Consider the following 22,356-nt stretch of genomic DNA (forward strand, 5'->3'; position numbering starts at 1 on the left):
AAGGTTTGAAGTGTTGATAGACGAGGACGTGGAAATCAAACAAGTGGAAATATTTAAATATTTACTCTCATACTACTCTCATACATTTAAATATTTACTCATTCCTAAGAATGGCTTGGGAGAAACCGAAATTAAACAAGAATTAATCAGGGACGTAGAATTGTAGGATGTAGAACTCCTTATGGTGGGATCACAGCATTTCCAAAAGGAACAAAAAAAGAATAGGGCAAACCATGGTTGAATCAGTTCTTTGTTATGGCTCTGAAATATGGACAATTAATGCAGACCTGAAGAGAAGATTGTTGGCAGTTGAAATGGATTATTTGAGAAGAAGTGCTAGAACATCAAGGCAGGAAAGGAAGACCAACGAATCTATAAGAAATAACATGAATGCTACAGAAACGTTCATTGACAGAATAGAAAGAAGAGGTTCAAAATGGTTTGGACATCTATAGAGAATGTCTGACGAACGTTGGCCCCAAAAACTTCACAAATTGAAGCCCCCTGGAAGAAGAAAAAGGGGTAGACCTCGACGCTCATGAAATGAAGGAATTAGAAGATCGATGGAATCGAGATGTTTGGAGGAGGAGCATGCCTTGGACTGGCAGGATTGGCGGAGGAGAACGGGAATACGGCGATAGCCGTCTCCAAAATGTATTGTATTTACAAGTTGGATTTATTTCAAACGTCAATAACCTTATTTTAACCTTCAATTGTGGCCTATTCCCATTAAAATAGTAATTAATTTAAAATGCCACAAGAAAATAGCTTCAGAACAATTGATAAGATCTAGATAAGAGAAGGGAGTGTTCCAAAAATGTAGTCAGCCTTACAGTGGCCACCCCACTTTCGGAGTACGGTACGTGCGACAGTCAACTGCGCATCAGTAAGAGAGGGTGGTTTTAGTCGGTAGGCAGGATAATAGATACCTGAATGCGTAGCGGTTTGGCACCGCTATCTTTAGCACTTTAAATTAAACTAAAACCTAAATTTTAGGGACTCAAAATAGAGATAACATAAAAAAATTTCAAAACCCCCCCTAAGACACATTCTGGGTGCGCCACTGACGCTCATGATAAGAATAGACAGGAGTCTGTTGTGAGTAGCATGCGCCTACAGGACTGTATCTGCGGCGGCCGTGTTGACTATCACGGGTTGTGTTCCTCTGCAAGTGTTGGCAGTAGAAAGGAGACATCGCCTTAAGAGAACTTAACACTCCCTTACACACGGAGCACTTGCAATTTTGCACTAACATTCAGTGATTTGCCCTAATGACTGTTCCAAAAAATATTCGGACGTCGTCGTAATATAGTGCTCAACAATTGATAAGGATCATAATTATTTCAAATATTTTAAAAGTTTGTTGAGATCCTAGTATGATGTCTTGAATAGAATAAATGAAAATAGACGACTTTAATATTCAACTTTTTGCTGACCCTAGTAAAAAATGGCCATAATAGCAAAATTTATTTTATTTCGTTTAAAATTGATAATAAAGTCGGGGTATTAATATTACTTTAATTTTATTAAATTTTTACAAACTTCGGCTATTTCTGGAGTAAAATATTACTTCGAGACGAATAGAAAATTTCTTATATCTCTTGTTGTCATATTTACGGAAATGGATGTTTGGAGACCTTTTGAATAGAATTGAAATGAATAGAAAGAAAATGCCACAATTAGTAGATAAGTCAAAAATATATCGAGGATACATCATTTATATTTTAGTATTATTTATACAGGGTGTTTCATTAACAGTTATCCGTATAGTAACTGGAGATACCTTAGCACAAAATACGAAGATTTAACCTAAAACACTAATCACATGCTATGATTTTTGTGACTGATATTTTTAAGTTAAAGTTGATTTCATTTAATTGAATGAACTATCTTTCAATAAAATCCTTGCAACTCATAAATATTGGCAATATCATTTTGATGTCTTCTACTTTAAAATGTCTGATTTGCCGATATGAATGAGTCAGATTAAATTTAATTATTAGAATTTTTTTACTAACAACAAAATTTTTGTAATTGATTAATATTTTGTATTTCGATAATGACCTCCGAAGTGAAAGTCGTAGAATTCGTAGAATAGCTTACTGACTAATGGGCGTTTGTAGAAATGGTTTAACCGTGTAGAAATTTCGGTATTGTTGTAATTAAATACCCATTTAGAATTTTCCTGATAATAGTATCTACTAATTGTTATACGAGTGCGTATATCTATAGCAGTTTTGCAGTTTGTAGAAACGGTTTAACTGTTTTGTGTGTGCATTCGAGAAGGTACGTTAACTTGTCAAAAAATAAGTGTAATTTATTTTTAAACTTTTTTTATGTACTGTGTCAAAAACATGGAGCATTTAGAGGTGAAAAGATTCAAACAAGGACAAATCTTAGATTTATATGCGCGACAAATTATTTTGAATATTTATACAACAAAAACAAATTCCGATCTGACTCCAACACAAATTGTTTCTACAACAAGTACAGCGCTGGGTGTTAGCGATAGGACAGTCTGGAAAATTCGTCAGGAAATATTGGATCATAATGGAGACTTACCCAAAATTCTGAAAAACCCAACGGACCAAGAAGGAAACCAATCGGGAGTTTACCTACGATGAGAATATCATAAGCCAATTGAGAAGACTTGTTCACATGGAATTTTTCTTAAAGAACATACCTCCCACAATCAAAGCTATCCTGGATGCCGTTAATTTACACGAACATTTGCCTAAATTTTCTAAAAGTACTCTATATCCACTATTGCGAAAGATGGGGTTTGTTTATGAAAAAAGAGGAAAGAAAGCAGTAATGATGGAACGTCCTGACATAATAAATTGGAGGCATAAATTTCTTAGAAAAATACAGAATTATCGAATTCAAGGATACAATATTTTCTATTTGGATGAAAGTTGGGTAAATATCGGACATACAGTAAATAAGGTATGGATGGATTCAACCATAACCAGTTATAAGGATGCATTTTTAAAAGGCTTGACTACTGGTCTAAATGATCCAAAACAAATAGGTCCGAGATTTGTGTTGTTACATGTTGGATCTGATAGAGGTTTTCTACTAAATTCAGAATGTGTACTTTTAGCAAAAAAAGATTCAGGCGACTACCATGACGAAATGAACCAGTCACTAGTAGACATCGTTCTGTTGTTACACCCTGTATAATTTAGTAAAAAAGATTTCAAAGAAAATAGTTTTATTAAATTTTGTGTAATTTGCAACATCTTGAAGTTGTAAATAATGTTACATTTACTTCTAATAGGATTGCATGATTTAACGTTATCGTACAGGAGGGCCAACGCGGTCCTGTATCACACCTGCAGACTATGAACGTGCCTAGCGGCAACGTCGCTTCTCATAAGCACTGTACTGAAATCCTCTCGTGAATTTGTCTTATGACAGACGATAGTTACAATGGACTACCTAAAGTCTGATGTTACAATGGGCGGGGATTTTAAAAACCTTTCCAAACATTTCTAATTTGTGTCTATTTATCCCATAAGAAGTTGAAAATATTGTTTTTTTTTTAATTCTTTAAAGAATAAATAAGGACTTTTGGTTATGAACATTCATTCTGTGTGATTGGTATTATTTGTTGTTCGTGAATTTGTGAGGTAAGAATATCAAAGGATTAAGGTACGTACGTGGTACATACTATGAATGTTCATATTTTAGGGTTATGTTATTGTTTGATTAAAACTTTAATTATCTTTTTACTATATTCTAATGTATTTTATTGTTTCTATCAGGGTTATTTCAAAATAAATCAATAAATCATTGAATTTATTTACAAAGTTGAAAAATATTTAAATTAATGTGTTATTCTTTTTTCCTTGAAGATGATTTTATCCTGTATCCTGTAAGACTAAAGATATTCGTTTTCTCGTAGTTTAAGTTGTAAGTAATATAACATTCTGTGGAAACTTTTTTATCAAATTGCCATAATGAGTGTTTGAAAAAATGTTTTTTGAATGTTTTAACAGTTTTTGGGCTTATTTTTTAGATCTGGGCATATAATATATTCTTTTTAAATTTAAAATATGACAACAAGGAGAAAATTGCGTACAACCTTTATTGTTTGACTTTTCCTATACGTACGTACTTCATGTCAAGTCAATTACGTAGCTCGGTACGAAGATTGTCACTTCATCTCTTGTGCAGTCGCCCGATACTTCACCACTTGGTGATTTACCTCTTGCTATTTTAATGTCTCTTGTGTTGAGCTTCTACTCACGTGATTGTTCGAATTGCCATACTTACGCTAAATAAATAAACTTAATCTTGGTCCATATTTCATCGACTTAACAATCAAGAGAATTTTATTCTGACAATTTCTCTCGATTACTTTTTACAAGAAGGACTCAAGTTTGGTAATTTCCTTCATACTTTATGTTCTTTCCTTTTCTGTATCCCCTTCAATCAAACATTAATATAATAAAGAAAACAAAAATATGAATTTTTGGAAATATTTATTGACATTTCAATAAAACGTTACAAAAATATTATACATTAAGTATTTTCATGGAAGTTTTTAAGTAAAATGGTGAAGCAAAAAAATATAATAAATATCATGATATGTGATGACTGTTACGATGACAAAAATCTCAAAAAATTATTTAAAACCTATCTAATCGCTTTCTATCAAAAGTTCTTCAAAAATGCGAACTAAATTGTCTATACCATCCAAATAATTCTTATCTATATCACAATTTTCTGCAGGAAAAACGTGCGCAAAATCGATCATTTTAGCAAAAGCCCAACATTCACTTTTTTGATCAGTACACAATTCGTCTAAAAGATATGTATAATCTTGTTTTTTGTTTTGTACGTCCTTATCATAATTATTTTGGAAAGAATGAGTTCTTTTTAAAGAATGTATAGATTTGTGCCACGTGTTATTACAAACGAAGTTGGGCCCGTCTAAGTTGACGATTTTACTAGGGGACCTGTGTGGTTTTAAGATCGGACCTTCTTTCGTTAATTGCCCACTAAAACCTGTCGGAACTCTATCACATTCGTTGCTTTTATTTAAAACTGCCAAACTTAATGGACGATAGAGGCTACCCTTCCTCTGCAGTTTGAACGTCGAAGACATCTTGTTGCATTTCATCTTCTCTCGAAGTCTTCTAGCATCATAGACAAGCAAAATGGACGAAGAATACAGCCGAATTTGTCGCTGATTTCTTACCCAGTATTGGACCTGCCATAGAGAGGCTAGAAATTGAACTATTAGACTTCGACATACTCTGCTACCATCCATGTTCAGGAAAGTCTTAATTGCTATGGAAAGAAAATACCTGTAAATACTAACGCCAAAAAACACTAAAATTAGTATTTAGACAAAACATATTTTATTTATAAAAGTTTTATTTAAAATCTTTCCACCATCAGTGTATTACCTGAAATAATTATTACCACTTTGATGAATGCAAACGTAAAGGTTCAAAAAGCAATGTAGTGAAATAGTACAAAATTTATAATTAGTTACAATATTTCTTAGAAAGAGACGAAAAATTTAAGAAAAATGTAACTAATAATAAATTTTGTACCATTTTAAGGGTTTTTACCCAGCTATTTAGTGGCTTGACTCATGTACACCTGGTAAGTAGGTATTTAATGACGTTGCTTTTTTAACCTTAGTCAAAATTTTACCATTACGTTTGCATTCATAAAAGTGGTAACACTTATTCCAGGTAATACACTGATGATGGACTTTAAAAGGGTTTTTTTAATTATATACCTTTTATAAAGGACTTTAAATAAAACTTTTGTAATTTATGGTATACAGCCAACTACAGGAATTTCTCTTTCCTTGTGGATTCTATTTATAATTATCTAAATATTAAAAAAGAAAAACAAACACAGTGAATTAGTCGAAGTGACTTCCAAAACAGAAGCAACGATTTTCCCAAGACACTCTTTGATACAAGTATCTATAACTGCTTTTAAAAAATTTGGTGATAAAGTGAAATGCTCCATGCTCTAATGCAGTATACCACCGATACACATTCCCTCATCAAATACCTCTACGACCATGCTACAGTTTGTATAAGACTAATGACGGTACTGGCACCTTTCGTACTGAAAGAGACAACACGTCTTCTAAATTGTTTACAACTTTGCTAGAATACACCTGTAAAATAATAGATCTAAATGAGAAGGGCATCAATGTAGATGGAAGATTTTTAAATATTCTTAAGTTTGCAGATGACATCGTTCTAATTGCGGACTGGTTTGAACAAGAGCAAATAATGCCCCAATAATGGCTCTTAAAATAAATAAAGTGATATATGATTGAATTCTCGAATAAATGAACTTCAATCAAATAAAAGGTAGATATCGGGCACAGTTGTTTATTAAATCTTGCCCAAGTATTTTCGCTCTCAGAGCATCATCAGGGGCATCTGAAATAAGCCAAGAAACATTTTTTCAAGTGAGAAAAAATTAATTAATTTCGAAAAAACTCGTTCATCAACCTTCAAAAAGTTGATGATTGATAAAAAAAATTTTATGCAACGTTTTATTCTTACTTCGTCAAAATTATAGGCTATACAGCACTTTTATGAATGTCATAAACATTAAATAATACATTTACACAACACTAGACAAAGGACAAACAGTTTCAATTTTTTTTTTAATTTGAAGAAGCTACATAGTGGGTGATAGCAGGAGAGAGAATGGCTCCTGGTCTTAACGGAAATGTTAAAGTGACATCTGACACATGACAACTTGGATGAGCAGTCCCAATCATGACGATGTGATCTGCACATTTCAAAATTCTATGAAACTGAACATTGACCAAAGGTGCAACTGACACTACTATAGGAAGTCAACTGAAGAAATATGAAATTATATAGATTACTTTATGTAGATTGCATAATGCAGATCTCACACTCAAACCTGTCAGTTATAATTTGGGTGTTAGTTTGTGGGCAACTGAAGTGGACATAGTGTGTGAATGTAAGAACTAGACTAAACAGTCTATTAGACAGTGGGTGGTTGAGTACAATAAAAAGGTCTACCAACCAATACCAATACTGTAGAAAAGAAGAAATCGAACTATGAAATTGAAATACTAAGAATTAAAAATCAAAATTGAAAGCAGAGTGTATAAATGGGTTATAATCCAAATAGTTCAGTTAAACCCACAGTCAATGGGAGAACCATAAAATTAAAATGTCAAAGCTTTACTCAAGACCAACTGACCAACAGTGGGAGATGTTGAAATATACAACTGTGGATATGGTTGATCCAAATTACGAAAAGATATGGAGAGTGTAATAAACGCCAACTATAGATCAATTGATCATGAACAAGCTTGTTTTGCTGAAGTTATTGATGAATGAAATACTAATATTAATTAAAATATAAATATTAATGGGTATACTCAGTGTTTAGACTTCCTACACAGGAAAAATTTTGTAATAAAGACCCCGAATACAAGCTAACAAAAATGTAGATGAGTGACTATGATATATTCAGATGTCTATGTTCGGCAGTGGAAGGTAGAGACTAGATGATAAAAAAGATATATATTTTGATGAGAAATGTAGTAAATCGCATCAATGCGATCCTCATTTACCAAACATTGAATTTTGAAAGATAGAGAGACAAAAGGTAATGATGGACCAAATACAGAGTTAAAACCTTTTTGCACCAATAGCTTCAATTACAATAATTGTGGTGATTATTCATACTTACCATCTTCAGCTCTGTCTTTGTTTAGACCTTTTCCAAATTCCTTATCGTACTTAACTAATTGGCTATTTGCTAATTTATATACTTGAAAACCAGGGATACAGAACCCTAGATCTCGTTTACAGTCTTGATATTTTCTCTGTAAAAAATAATACACATACATATTTAATTACAAAATAACAAAAATCTAGTTTAGAAATGATTTAGAAAAATTCTGTGCTTCATTGTTCACAACAATGTACGAATGAACAGTCTGTTCATTGCAACATTGTATCAGTTGTTCGATAGTGTCTGAGTTTTTGTAAGCGAAATGTTGGCTAAATATACGGGGAGAATCAAAACTAACAAAAAGTCTCTTAATATTTAAAAAATGTTTATCTACAGTTGCGAAACTACAACAATCACTATTTATGGACATAAGACTACGTTTTCAATGAGAACAAAGGATATGTCGAATTAATTACAATTGCTTTACAGTTTGTACTTATTTTGATATATACCAAAGAAATTTTATGATGTTTGGTATCACAAACTGATAGTGAAATAGTGAAGAGAGACTTACAAGGAAGATTAGATCTTTTTTTGAAACACACTTAAATTGACAACATATCTTAGTGGATCAGTACTTGTATGTTTAATAAATTTTTATTGCTCAAAAAATCTCTCACCTCTTCCGAACAAATTTTTTCATATGTGGAGGTTGGATCCCAAGTCCTTCTGCCGATTTTAATATCCATTACACAAGGCTCTTTAAAGTCTCTGATCAGATCTTCGAGAACAATGAATTCGTACGTTTTTCCTTTCACGGCTAAACATTTAGTTCCATAATATTTTGGTACGAAGTTCCGTAGCTCTAAAATGGTTTTATCTAATGTATTGGAAAGGTTTTGATAAAAAGCGATCTCCCTCTCGCCGCATTCTGGTTTTATCACCGGTTTTAATATCATTCCATCTTCCTTCAATATCCCTGAAAATAACAATTGACATAAAAAAAAACAAGAAATTTTATTTAATATAGATCTATGCAGCCATTTAAAAGTTGTAACAATGAGATTCGATATAAATGTAAAAACTGCAAAGTCCTTAGTCTCACTGTCATGGGGACGTATTTCGAAAGATTACCTAAGATAAAACTCAGCTAATGTTACATTGTAAATGGTGAAAACCTGGTTGAAAGACCAAGAGTTGAGACTCGCTACGCAAAAAACGGAAGTTTTGACACTAAAAGGCAGAGCCGGCCAAAGAGATTAAATACCTAGTAGTAAATCTGGACAGTACACAGATATTTGGCAAACATGTCACATATGCTGCAAAGAAGGCTGAACAGAGAGCAATAGCATTGGCAATAATTATGCTAAATGTAGGAGGCCCAGGTACAGGAAAAAGAAGGATTCTGATGGATGCTTCTGAAAGTTTTGCTTGTTGCCACTTTTTTTACTCTTCTTTGGTTTTTTACTCTTCGAGTATAATTAATAACTTTAAATTGGAGGTGTTGGAGAATAAATAAATTACAACAGTAATTTATTTTTTTAAATTATTTTAAAATTTCGTCGTCTCAGAACAACTAATTGCTTAGAAATTATCTAACAATTTTAGAATAAATATAAGGTTGAATGCTCGAATAAATGAACTTTGATCAGATAAAAGGCATATATCGAGCACAGTTTAATTAAATCTTGCCCAAGTACTTTCGATCCCTAGATCATCTTCAGGGGCATCTGAAATAAGCCAAGAAACGTTTTTTTATAACCAAAGAAATTGATTAACTTCGATAAAAACTCGAAGTTTTATGGTTGAAAAAAGGGTTTTTTATATGATTAACGTTTATAGACTTACTTCGTCAATTGTGGCCTATCCGGCAAGAACAAGATGTCATAAACATATAATTGTACATTACACTACACTACAAATAGACAAACAAACACTTTAAAATAATTTAAGGAAGGCTACATTGCTTGAAGAAGTCGGAGACAGAATGGCTCCTGATCTAACGGAAATGTTGGGGTGACATGTGACAAATGACAACTTGGATGAGCAGTCACAATCATAGATATGTGATCTGCACCTTTTACAATTCTATGAAACTAAGTATTGACCAAAAGTCCAACTGACACTACTATAGGAGGTCACTGATGAAATATAAAATTATATAGAATATTTTTAAGTAGATTGAATAATCCAGATCTCACACTCAAACATGTCTGTAATAATTAAGGTGTTAGTTTGAGAGCAACTGAAATAGACGAAAAGTAAGAATGCAAGAAGCGGACTAAACAATATGTTAAACAGTGGGTGGTTGACTACAGTAAAATGGTCTACCAAGCACTATCTGTAATATAGAAAGGAAGAGATCTGACTATGTAATTAAAATACTAATAATTGAAAATCAAAATGGAAAGCAAAATATATAAATGGGGTGTAATCCAAGTAGTTCAGTTGAACCCACAGTCAATGGTATAACTATAAAATTACTATGGATGTGCTCAGTGCAGGAAGTCTAAACAGTCGAGCTGGGTCCCCCACGAGGTGAAGCTGTAATAAAGTTTTTAAAAATAGGTTTAAATTTAGTACAATTTAAATTAATTTGAGTATTAAGACAGTGAGAGTTTTCATTCGTTTCCCTTGTAATTTCCAAATCTTCCAATAAATCCAACTCCATATAGTTTTTCTTTCTACTAATGTCATGTAAGATAGATGAACCAGTGTTGATGTTAAAATTGTGTTTACTGGATAATAAGTGTTGACCAAAACTTGAAGAGTTTGGTCTTTTCAAATGTTCTGAAACTCTAGTGGATAACTTTCTAATGGTTCTACCTACATAAGAGGCATCACAATCATCACATTTTAATTTGTAAATACCACTTTTGTCAAGTGTGTTCATCCTATCTTTGGTGTTGATTAAGAAGGAACCTAAGGTGTTGTGTGACTTGAAGGAAATTTTGATGTTATCGATTGTAGAAGTAAAAAGTTTAGATATTTTATTGGAAATGCTGCTAATGTAGGTGAAGGAGAAATATCTGGTGTTATTTGAAGCAGTAGGTTGAAGAAAACATTGTGATGAATATGCAAGCTTTTCTGCAATTTTTAGTTTAGCTCTATTTAGAAGCTTATAGATAATGTTAGGATCATAACCATTATTGAAAGCAATTTGTTTAAGAGTGTTAAGTTCTGAATTAAAATTATCATTAGAAAGTGGAAATTTGAGTAACCTATGAATGTAACTGTTGAAAGCAGCCATTTTATGTTGGGTTGGATGATTAGATGTATCATGTATAACATGATCTGTTTGGGTAGGTTTTCTGTAAATATTGTACTCTAAAGAATCTTTATTACGGGAAATAGTCATATCCAAGAAGTTCAACTTTTTATCAGATTCTGGTTCCAGAGTAAAAGAGATGTTGGGATAGAGGTTATTAAGATCATCCAGAATCTGTAAAGCATCATCTTGGGTTCCCTGTATGAGAGCTATACAATCATCAACATACCTTGACCAAAAAACTATTTTGTTGTTGTTGTTAACAAACTTCTGTTCTAAACTGTCTAAGAAAATGTCAGCCAGAAAAGGTGATAGTGGAGATCCCATTGCTAAACCTGTTGGTTGTTTGTATATTTTTTGATTGAATTGAAAGAAGTCCTGATCCAGACAGAATTTAAGTATAGTTAAGATAGCATCTTTGTCTTTTGCTGATATGTTGCAATTGTCTAGAAGATTGTGTACTAAAGGTAATGTTTCATCTCTTGGTACAGAAGTAAACAGATTGGAAACATCAAAAGAAACTAAATAAAAACCCTCTTCTATCCTAATGTTATTTAACCGTTCTATTAGATCTAAAGAATTTTTGATGGAGAACTTAGGTTTAAAATTAGTGATAGACTGAATTGTGTTGTAAATAAACTCTGATAAAATAGAAACTGGAGTATTACAAAAACTTACTACTGGCCTTATGGGACAATTGTGTTTATGGATTTTAGGAAGTCCATATAACCTAGGTGTTATAGGATTAGATACAATTAATTTTCTGTTGTTATATTTAGTAATAGTATCATTAAACAATTTGACCATTGCTTTTGTTTTATTAATAAAGGTGTTAAGTGGATTTTTTTCCAAAACTACAAAACTGTTATCTGAAAGAAAAGATTCTACTTTCTCTATGTATTGAGTTTGTTCTAAGATTACAACACAATTACCCTTATCAGCCTTGCTGAGTACAAGAGAATCTCTATCAATTTTTTGTTTAATTGATTTTAGCAAATCCTTTTGTTTTTTAAAATTATGGTGATTTCTATGAAAATTGCGTTTGTACTTACATTGTTGTTGTTGAAGTAAGCTAATGCAAGAGTTTCTCAAATATTGTTTAGTATCAGCATTGTTAGTCATACCTTCTATTAGAGTGTCCAGCTCTAAACAATACTAAACAATATTTGAGAAACTCTTGCATTAGCTTACTTCAACAACAACAATGTAAGTACAAACGCAATTTTCATAGAAATCACCATAATTTTAAAAAACAAAAGGATTTGCTAAAATCAATTAAACAAAAAATTGATAGAGATTCTCTTGTACTCAGCAAGGCTGATAAGGGTAATTGTGTTGTAATCTTAGAACAAACTCAATACATAGAGAAAGTAGAATCTTTTCTTTCAGATAACAGTTTTGTAGTTTTGGAAAAAAATCCACTTAACACCTTTATTAATAAAACAAAAGCAATGGTCAAATTGTTTAATGATACTATTACTAAATATAACAACAGAAAGTTAATTGTATCTAATCCTATAACACCTAGGTTATATGGACTTCCTAAAATCCATAAACACAATTGTCCCATAAGGCCAGTAGTAAGTTTTTGTAATACTCCAGTTTCTATTTTATCAGAGTTTATTTACAACACAATTCAGTCTATCACTAATTTTAAACCTAAGTTCTCCATCAAAAATTCTTTAGATCTAATAGAACGGTTAAATAACATTAGGATAGAAGAGGGTTTTTATTTAGTTTCTTTTGATGTTTCCAATCTGTTTACTTCTGTACCAAGAGATGAAACATTACCTTTAGTACACAATCTTCTAGACAATTGCAACATATCAGCAAAAGACAAAGATGCTATCTTAACTATACTTAAATTCTGTCTGGATCAGGACTTCTTTCAATTCAATCAAAAAATATACAAACAACCAACAGGTTTAGCAATGGGATCTCCACTATCACCTTTTCTGGCTGACATTTTCTTAGACAGCTTAGAACAGAAGTTTGTTAACAACAACAACAAAATAGTTTTTTGGTCAAGGTATGTTGATGATTGTATAGCTCTCATACAGGGAACCCAAGATGATGCTTTACAGATTCTGGATGATCTTAATAACCTCCATCCCAACATCTCTTTTACTCTGGAACCAGAATCTGATAAAAAGTTGAACTTCTTGGATATGACTATTTCCCGTAATAAAGATTCTTTAGAGTACAATATTTACAGAAAACCTACCCAAACAGATCATGTTATACATGATACATCTAATCATCCAACCCAACATAAAATGGCTGCTTTCAACAGTTACATTCATAGGTTACTCAAATTTCCACTTTCTAATGATAATTTTAATTCAGAACTTAACACTCTTAAACAAATTGCTTTCAATAATGGTTATGATCCTAACATTATCTATAAGCTTCTAAATAGAGCTAAACTAAAAATTGCAGAAAAGCTTGCATATTCATCACAATGTTTTCTTCAACCTACTGCTTCAAATAACACCAGATATTTCTCCTTCACCTACATTAGCAGCATTTCCAATAAAATATCTAAACTTTTTACTTCTACAATCGATAACATCAAAATTTCCTTCAAGTCACACAACACCTTAGGTTCCTTCTTAATCAACACCAAAGATAGGATGAACACACTTGACAAAAGTGGTATTTACAAATTAAAATGTGATGATTGTGATGCCTCTTATGTAGGTAGAACCATTAGAAAGTTATCCACTAGAGTTTCAGAACATTTGAAAAGACCAAACTCTTCAAGTTTTGGTCAACACTTATTATCCAGTAAACACAATTTTAACATCAACACTGGTTCATCTATCTTACATGACATTAGTAGAAAGAAAAACTATATGGAGTTGGATTTATTGGAAGATTTGGAAATTACAAGGGAAACGAATGAAAACTCTCACTGTCTTAATACTCAAATTAATTTAAATTGTACTAAATTTAAACCTATTTTTAAAAACTTTATTACAGCTTCACCTCGTGGGGGACCCAGCTCGACTGTTTAGACTTCCTGCACTGAGCACATCCATAGTAATTTTATAGTTATACCATTGACTGTGGGTTCAACTGAACTACTTGGATTACACCCCATTTATATATTTTGCTTTCCATTTTGATTTTCAATTATTAGTATTTTAATTACATAGTCAGATCTCTTCCTTTCTATATTACAGATAGTGCTTGGTAGACCATTTTATTGTAGTCAACCACCCACTGTTTAACATATTGTTTAGTCCGCTTCTTGCATTCTTACTTTTCGTCTATTTCAGTTGCTCTCAAACTAACACCTTAATTATTACAGACATGTTTGAGTGTGAGATCTGGATTATTCAATCTACTTAAAAATATTCTATATAATTTTATATTTCATCAGTGACCTCCTATAGTAGTGTCAGTTGGACTTTTGGTCAATACTTAGTTTCATAGAATTGTAAAAGGTGCAGATCACATATCTATGATTGTGACTGCTCATCCAAGTTGTCATTTGTCACATGTCACCCCAACATTTCCGTTAGATCAGGAGCCATTCTGTCTCCGACTTCTTCAAGCAATGTAGCCTTCCTTAAATTATTTTAAAGTGTTTGTTTGTCTATTTGTAGTGTAGTGTAATGTACAATTATATGTTTATGACATCTTGTTCTTGCCGGATAGGCCACAATTGACGAAGTAAGTCTATAAACGTTAATCATATAAAAAACCCTTTTTTCAACCATAAAACTTCGAGTTTTTATCGAAGTTAATCAATTTCTTTGGTTATAAAAAAACGTTTCTTGGCTTATTTCAGATGCCCCTGAAGATGATCTAGGGATCGAAAGTACTTGGGCAAGATTTAATTAATTGATTTGTTATACAGGATCGGCCACTCGACGAGAACCTATAGAAATAGGCAGCGGAATAAGACAAGGGGATTCATTGAATCTCATGCTTTTCAATTTGATCATGGATGAAATCATCAAAAGCGTTAACAAAGGAACAGGATACAGAATGGGGAAAAAAAGAAATAAAAATACTCTGTTACGCAGACGATGCAATATTGATAGCACAAGTTGAAGATAGTCTGCAAAGATTGGTCCACAGATTTAACATAAGAGCAAAATAATTTAATATGAGAATCTCATTTCAGAAAATTAAAACAATAGTAATCAGCAAAAAACCAACCAGATGCAAAATAGAAATTGATGGTATCAGTATTGAACAAGTAATGAAAATAAAATACCTGGGAATTACACTGTCTAGCTATGGAAACCTGAACAAAGAAGTGAGAGATCAAGTACAAAAAGCAAATAAACCGACAGGATGCCTTAGTAACACTATATGGCGAAACAGACACATTAAAACTAAGGTGAAGTCAAGAATTTATAAAACTAGTGTAAGACCAATAATGGCATATGCCTCAGAAACAAGACTCGACACAATCACAACACAAAGGCTACTGGAAACAGCAGAGATAAGGGTACTGAGAACAATTACAGGAAATATGCTGAGCGATCGAAAGGGAAGTGAAGACATGAGAAGAAAATGTAACGTACAGTGTATAAATGAATGGACACAAAATAGAAAAAAAGAATGGAATAATCACATAAGCAGAATGGGGGAGACCCGTGTCACCCGTGACACCTTCCATAGAGGTATTAATCTGAGAATGAACAAGCAGAATTGCTTATAAAAAGTAAGAAGAAGAAAAAATCCACTGTACCGACTACTGTATCATCTTTTTTTACAATTATCTCGGTCAATTGTTTATTTATTTTAATTTAGAATCTTGTAAATTAAACAACTTTTTAATTTACAACTATTATTTGAACCATGTTTCTTGTTGGATAAAAAACGTTCTATAGACAAAAAATGATTTTTTCACTTTTTATGATTGTTTAAAAAAAAACAAAACAAAAATCAGCTGTACGTCTTCATAGACTTGTCAGCAGCTATCCCTCATATACCTTTTTGAACCTTCTAAAACTTGTATAAGATTTTTTTCAGCTGTTTTTTTCTTTACTGACCTATAAAGTCAACACATTCCCGTACATAGCAACCATCTTGGGTACAAAAACCTATGAAAGAGGAAGAGCATACTATTATGTTTGCTGGTGTTACGTCCCTCCACACATATTCTTAGTTTTTTTTTTATTAATAATTTTTATTATTTTATTTTTATATTTAATTCTTTAATTAACGTGTGTGTATGTCTTATAATCGTGAATTAATACGGCCCTGTACACAACTCCCTATGAGACTTAAGTTAAGGGTAGCGAAGCTACGAGACGACACGCACTTCAGTGACAGTGACAGTTTTATATAAATCAACGCGAAAAACACTTCAGTATTTTTTTGTGTAAACCTGACGACGCGGCTTTAAGAAGATTCTGTCCCATCTGAGTCAACCCCAGTGCACTGTGGAAGAAGAAGAAGAAGTGTTACATCAACATCACAGGTACCGTAATTTGATTGCATACACACACAGTATTTATATTAATTGATAAATAATATAAATACTGTGTATCTTAAGAATATGTGTGGAGGGACGTAACAGCTGGATATACAGGAGTGTTGTCCTTCCTACAAGTAATGGTCACAGTATATTGCTTAAAAAGAATAAAAAGAATTAGCCCAGTCTGGTTATGCAAAAATCATCGATTTCACGGCAAAATTTTTCGCAGATATCTGAAGCTTTTAAGACATAGGTAGGGGTTAATATGGGGGCCAATATGATTTCCAACATCCGAAACGGATAGGAACCGGAAGAAGAAGAAGGGGTTAATAGATGACGAATAGAAGAAAAAGTACTCGTATTTACACCTTGCGTTTTTTTTAAACAATTTTATGGTCACAATTTGATTTTTGTCTATAAGTTTTTTCCCATATATTTTACATAAACAATATTTATATCATTTTTTATATCAAGAATATCTTTTTTTTCCCGTTTTTTAAATTAAAATTAATAAATAATATATATATATATATATATATATATATATATATATATATATCGTACCAGTTTTGTGAACGAATTTATGAAGGTAACTAATATTAAGTATGTGCACTCGTAAATCATGTAATAAAAATTTACTTTACCATCTAATTATTTTAAATTCATGACTCGTAATTTGATAGGTTTCTAGAAATCACCTATTGTTATCTAAGTTTTATGTACCAATAATAGCACCATAAAAAATTTAATAATTGTTGCAACAGCCAACATCAAAATTATCACCTCCACGGTAATAAGTTTAATTTGACTATTCATTAATTGTATAATGTGAATATTTTATCACTTTTGCCTGTAACGAGATATAGTTGAATAATATGACGACCGACGGAAAGATAATAAAATTTATAAAAAAACAGGAAAAAAACTAGGTGCACATTAGTTGACATTAGTTATAGAAATAACTTTACTGCATCACGCTTTGGCTACGTGACAAAAAACTTTGCGGGAATTAAATTATAAATATTTATCATTGATAAATAATAATTTGAAAGAGTTAATGCATCGGTATGTTTTGCGAAAAAAAAAATCGCGCAATTTTTTCTATCAACGAAGCGTGCTGTATCACACCGAATAAATCAAATATTTCATTTAAAATATTTAATAGGTTTACGAGATATAAGAGCATAATGTGCAGCTAGTTCCCAAAAAAACTGATACGACTCTTAAGATTTCTGAACATTATTAACGTCAGACTCAAAGAAGTCTGACATTATATTACACTTCTCTAAGAAATTAACGCACCATTTCAATAAATCAATTTTATTTGTAAACAGACAGAGAATAGAAAATAAAACTTCACCAGATTTATTCTAAATTTTATTAGTAATTATAACAATTTGTCTAATCATCAGAAAATGTTTAAGTACAGGAGAAAAAAAATAAAACGGAATATTCTAAAAAAATAATGATAAGAAAAGTAAACTAAAATATGAAAAAAGTCTTAATAACAAGTGTTTTCACCTCTACTACGTATAACAGCCTCATATCGTTGAGCCATACTTAAAATTAATTGCCGTATTTCATTTTGGTCTAGTTCTCTCCAAATCTGGATCAGCCTCTCTCTCACTTCCTGTGAGTTGTTTGGTTGGATCGGTGTCGCTCTTAATCACCTACCAAAGATATCCCAGAGCTTTTCAATCTGATTTAAATCCGGACTATGTGCTGGCCATTCCATAGTGTTCATTTTTACCTCTTCTAGATAATTTCTGTGACGATCTGTGCAGCATGAGGTCTGGCATTATCTTGCATTAGTAAGAAATTTTCACCGATATAAGGAGCGAATGGTACTACATGTTGCTCCAGGATCTCCAATATGTACCTTTCAGCTGTAACAGTTCCATTTTGTATGACCACTAGGTCCGTACGTGCGGTCAAAGAAATACCAACCCACACCATAACGGATCCTCCACCAGAAAATGTGGTGTGTGGGAAGTTACACTGAGCATATCGTTCGTTGGGTCGTCGCAACACATATATACGAATACGTCTGTCGTTATTGTACAAACAAAATCGGGATTCATCAGTAAATAGCACTCGTTCCCAGTCAGCCTCTAACCAATTAACGTGTTCTCTGGCAAAATGTAGTCTCCCCCTTCGATGCTCTGCAGTTAATAGAGGCCGGCAATTCTAGATGTTAAGTTGTATTTCCTGGCGAACAGTTTCAGTACTAATTTGTATAGCATGCACGTGTCGAAGCTGAATTTGTAGACTTCGATGTGTTACAAAACGTTGTTGAAGAGCAGAAATTCTTAAAAATCGTAAAAATTCGTGACCACTTGGAAATAATTAGTACAATATATTTATAGAATTAGTAGGTACATTTTTTGCTTCTTTTTGTTTTGTTGCAAAAAAACTATACCGATAAAACACAGTCAATAAATATAGAGTGTACGAATAGCACATACAAGGGGCTTGCAAAATATAACATTCCAATGGAAATGTTTATTAACACTAATAAAATATTTTAATATTTTAAAGTGGTGCGTTAATTTCTTGGAGAAGTGTATATTTATTATGACAGACAAATAATAAAATAAACAAACAAACAACAAACAATTGATAAAATATGGTAATTCTTAAATTGTAATAAATATTATGTCTAAATTTTAATACTATTTTGAATTCCTGCATTTTGTAAAGAGTACATAAATGATATTTTTTATATAAAATAGGGTTGTTGTTATTATTTTTATTACTATTAAGGAATAAAACAAACGACTTAACAATATATTAAAGCAAGAATTGTAACCAAATTAAAAGATAACTGGGCACTATCAGAGGCAGCAAAACATTTTAACATAAGCAGAACCACAGTTTTTATATTAATAAAAAATGGAGGGAACAAGAAACTTTCGAAAGAAAGCGAGAGTCTGAAAGATCAAAACTATACTAAATTTAGGTATGTAAAAATAAAATTAATATTTTGTAATATCTCCATCAGCATTGATAACAGCTTGTAGAGAGCTCTTGCCAAACCTGTTGTATACCGTGCCACAGCTCTTCAGCATTTTGAGGTATAAAATTACGCCGATACAACCGTTTTATAATAAACCCCCACACATTCTCGATTGGGTTTAAATCTGGACTGTAGCTGGACCATGGTAAGGTTTCGATGTTGTTATTCTGGAACCACTGGTTTATTATATTTGCAGTGCGAACAGGACAATTATATTGTTGGAGGATAAAATTATTTTCTGGATAATTGTTCTACATTGAGAAACATGATGTTTTCTGGAATATTCAGATAATTCTGCCCAACAAACCTGCCATCAATACGCCATACCACTCCCATTCCTCTAGATGAAATCCATCCCCATACATCAGCGCTAAATGACCAGCTGCTAGATATCTATCAACATAATTATAAATTTATATTTATACATTTATTATTATCTGGTCTATACACCCCAATATTGCCCTTTTTAGAACAGTAAAAAATTTTCTCATTTTTTAGTAGATATTTTTGGTCTTCCAGAACCTTGCTTTCTTTCGAGAGTTTCTTGTTATCCCAATCTTTTATTAATATTTAAAACTGTTGTTCTGCTTACGTTAAAATGGTTCGCTACGGCAGATAGTGACCAACCATCTTCTGATTTTAATAAGTATTTATCCTTCAAAATACACTGCTCAATTTTCTACAAAATACGCTTTAAAAGTCGTATCAGTTTTTTCAGGAACCAGCTGTATATTTTAAAGTTTATTAAAGAATCATAAAAAAGGTAAAAAATACGTTTGGATGTGAATAAACATGAACCCATATGATGGGTTCATGTTATCGAAGGACTTTTTTCTGAAAACTTTATTTAAGACGTTATAAGTGAATAATTAATAAAATCAAATGCATTTTAAGAAAATAATTAAAAAAAATTGAAATTTTTGGAATGTGAACAAAAAATACCTTGAAATTGTACTTATTACTTAACGACGTCGTATTTTAATGTTTTGTTCTTCTTCTTCTTCTTCGCGCGACTAGGATTACTCCTGTTTGTCTGCCTCTTATTCTGTTTCAGTCGTTGTCGACTGTACATTATCTTTCCTCCTTTTTGGCGGCCTTCCAACGGGTCTTCTGCTATACGGCTTGTTGTTTTTACAGATGTTCGCTAATCTATCTGGTTCCATTCGGTTTACATGTTCGTTCCAGTGTTTTTTTCTTGTTTTTATCCACCTGTTAATATTTTGAATTTTGCATTGTTCGCGTATACTTCTGTTGGTTTGTCTATCTCTTAATGATATGCCCGCTATTGATCTTAATACTTTCATTTCGATATTGTTGATTTGTTGTTTCGTCTTTCTTGTATCGGTCCTTGTCTCCGCTGCATATGTTAGGATGTTTTGTTTAAAAGAGCAATAAAATTAATAGCAAGTATGCCGTCCTTGAGCGTTGACTACTGACCGTCGCGTGTCGTGGAATGCTCTGAATTATGTTGCAATTCTTAGCTCTTTTAGTGTCATAGAAACAGGATTTCTTTTCCAAATGCGACGTTTTAAGGTGTACCACAAATGCTCGATCGGATTTAAATCCGGGCGGTATGGTGGCCAATAAAATCTTTCAATTTGTAATTTGCTTTTGATTTCTAATGTTTCTGCTGCTCTTCTCGCTATAGCATTGTTGGTATTACTCCAAGCATTCCATATTTCCTGAGCATAAGCATTGATCAAGTTTTCGATATCGGATCTCATTTGGGCCGACTTACCACGCTCTGATTTGGATCTTTGCACTATTTTGTTACAGGTTTTTTAAACTTCCAAATCAAAGACATCCCCATCTACCTACTTGGACATCACCACAAAATACCAAAGATAAAATCATGAAAAACCAAATAGAATATTTTTTGATGATTCACACTAGATTATAAAACAGCATCAAATCGATAAAGGGATATCCCAGAGCAGATGCAATATCAAATTACAACCCCTTTATTGCTAAATAGATATATAATATAACTAAGACAAAAAACATTGAAGACTTTAAAAAAGAACCAGACTGCCGAGAAAATGGATCTAAGGAATCTCTAATAAGGAATCTAAACAACAATGCGATAAAAGAAAAAATAATTGGCTAAATTCGTTCCGAATGAAGTTAGCTACAAAGAAACTTCAGTAAACCACAAATTTGCGTTTGCGGTATTGCCATGTCCTTATTATGTATTATGTTTTATGCCTCAAATATACACAGATAATGGTTAGAAACACTACATTTGTATTATATTATTTTATGGAATCTGCTCTTTTTCAGCTTTTTTTAAATTTATATAAAACAAGAACGAATGAATATTTGTTTCTTTCAGTATTAGTTACAGTTAGTTAATAGAAAAACTTTTTGAAATTGTCCTTTGATAAATTAGAGGATCAATTTAGCAATAGTGTCAGATCCTTCAAAATACTAGTTGTCAGATTGCAACAGATGTTAAGCAGATATCGATTTTATGAACATCAGATCTGAAGTCATTAAAATAAATACATTTTTTCAAATTTACATTGCAGAGATTAAACTATCATTATTGACAATTTAATCCATAAAATGTAAATTTGTAAATCTTATAATTATTTTCGTGGCAGCTGCCGTTCAGGTGCTTAAAACGGTACACTGTATAATTTTGTTGAGTATTGTGGCTTATTTTCATATAGATAATAACAAAGTAAAAATACATATTAAAATCTTTACAGCAGAATTTAACTTATTATTCACTTTCTAACTTTAGTAGTTATAGTAAAATAAAATATATATTATTTTTCTCGTTATTTTATCATTTTATGTTTTCCATGTTTAATTAAATTAATATTATATCTCATGCTGTTTCGTGATTTATTATAAAGACATAGCAACACTGCCAAATACAAAATTTCCTTCATTTGTAGCTACTTTCATTCGAAACGTTCTCTA

General features: G+C 32.0%; 1 protein-coding gene across 4 annotated transcripts in view; it reads right to left on the minus strand.

The window, feature by feature from the left end:
• Nucleotides 1-4,472: 4,472 nt before the first annotated feature.
• Ipk2 (Inositol phosphate kinase 2) overlaps nt 4,473-22,356 on the minus strand; it is a 76,991-nt gene continuing 59,107 nt past the window's right edge. For 3 of the 4 annotated variants that reach the window (XM_072537874.1, XM_072537873.1, XM_072537875.1), the window contains 3 exons: nt 8,385-8,683; nt 7,720-7,855; nt 4,473-5,298 (listed from right to left, as the gene is read on the minus strand). In XM_072537874.1, the coding sequence (XP_072393975.1) occupies nt 4,646-5,298; nt 7,720-7,855; nt 8,385-8,683 (1,088 nt within the window). In that variant the 3' untranslated portion in view covers nt 4,473-4,645. Of the gene's footprint in view, nt 5,325-7,719; nt 7,856-8,384; nt 8,684-22,356 lie in introns of all 4 variants that reach the window. The other variant, XM_072537876.1, reaches the window with a different exon arrangement.

The sequence above is a fragment of the Diabrotica undecimpunctata genome, chromosome 7, assembly GCF_040954645.1.
Source record: "Diabrotica undecimpunctata isolate CICGRU chromosome 7, icDiaUnde3, whole genome shotgun sequence".
NCBI lineage: Eukaryota > Metazoa > Arthropoda > Insecta > Coleoptera > Chrysomelidae > Diabrotica > Diabrotica undecimpunctata.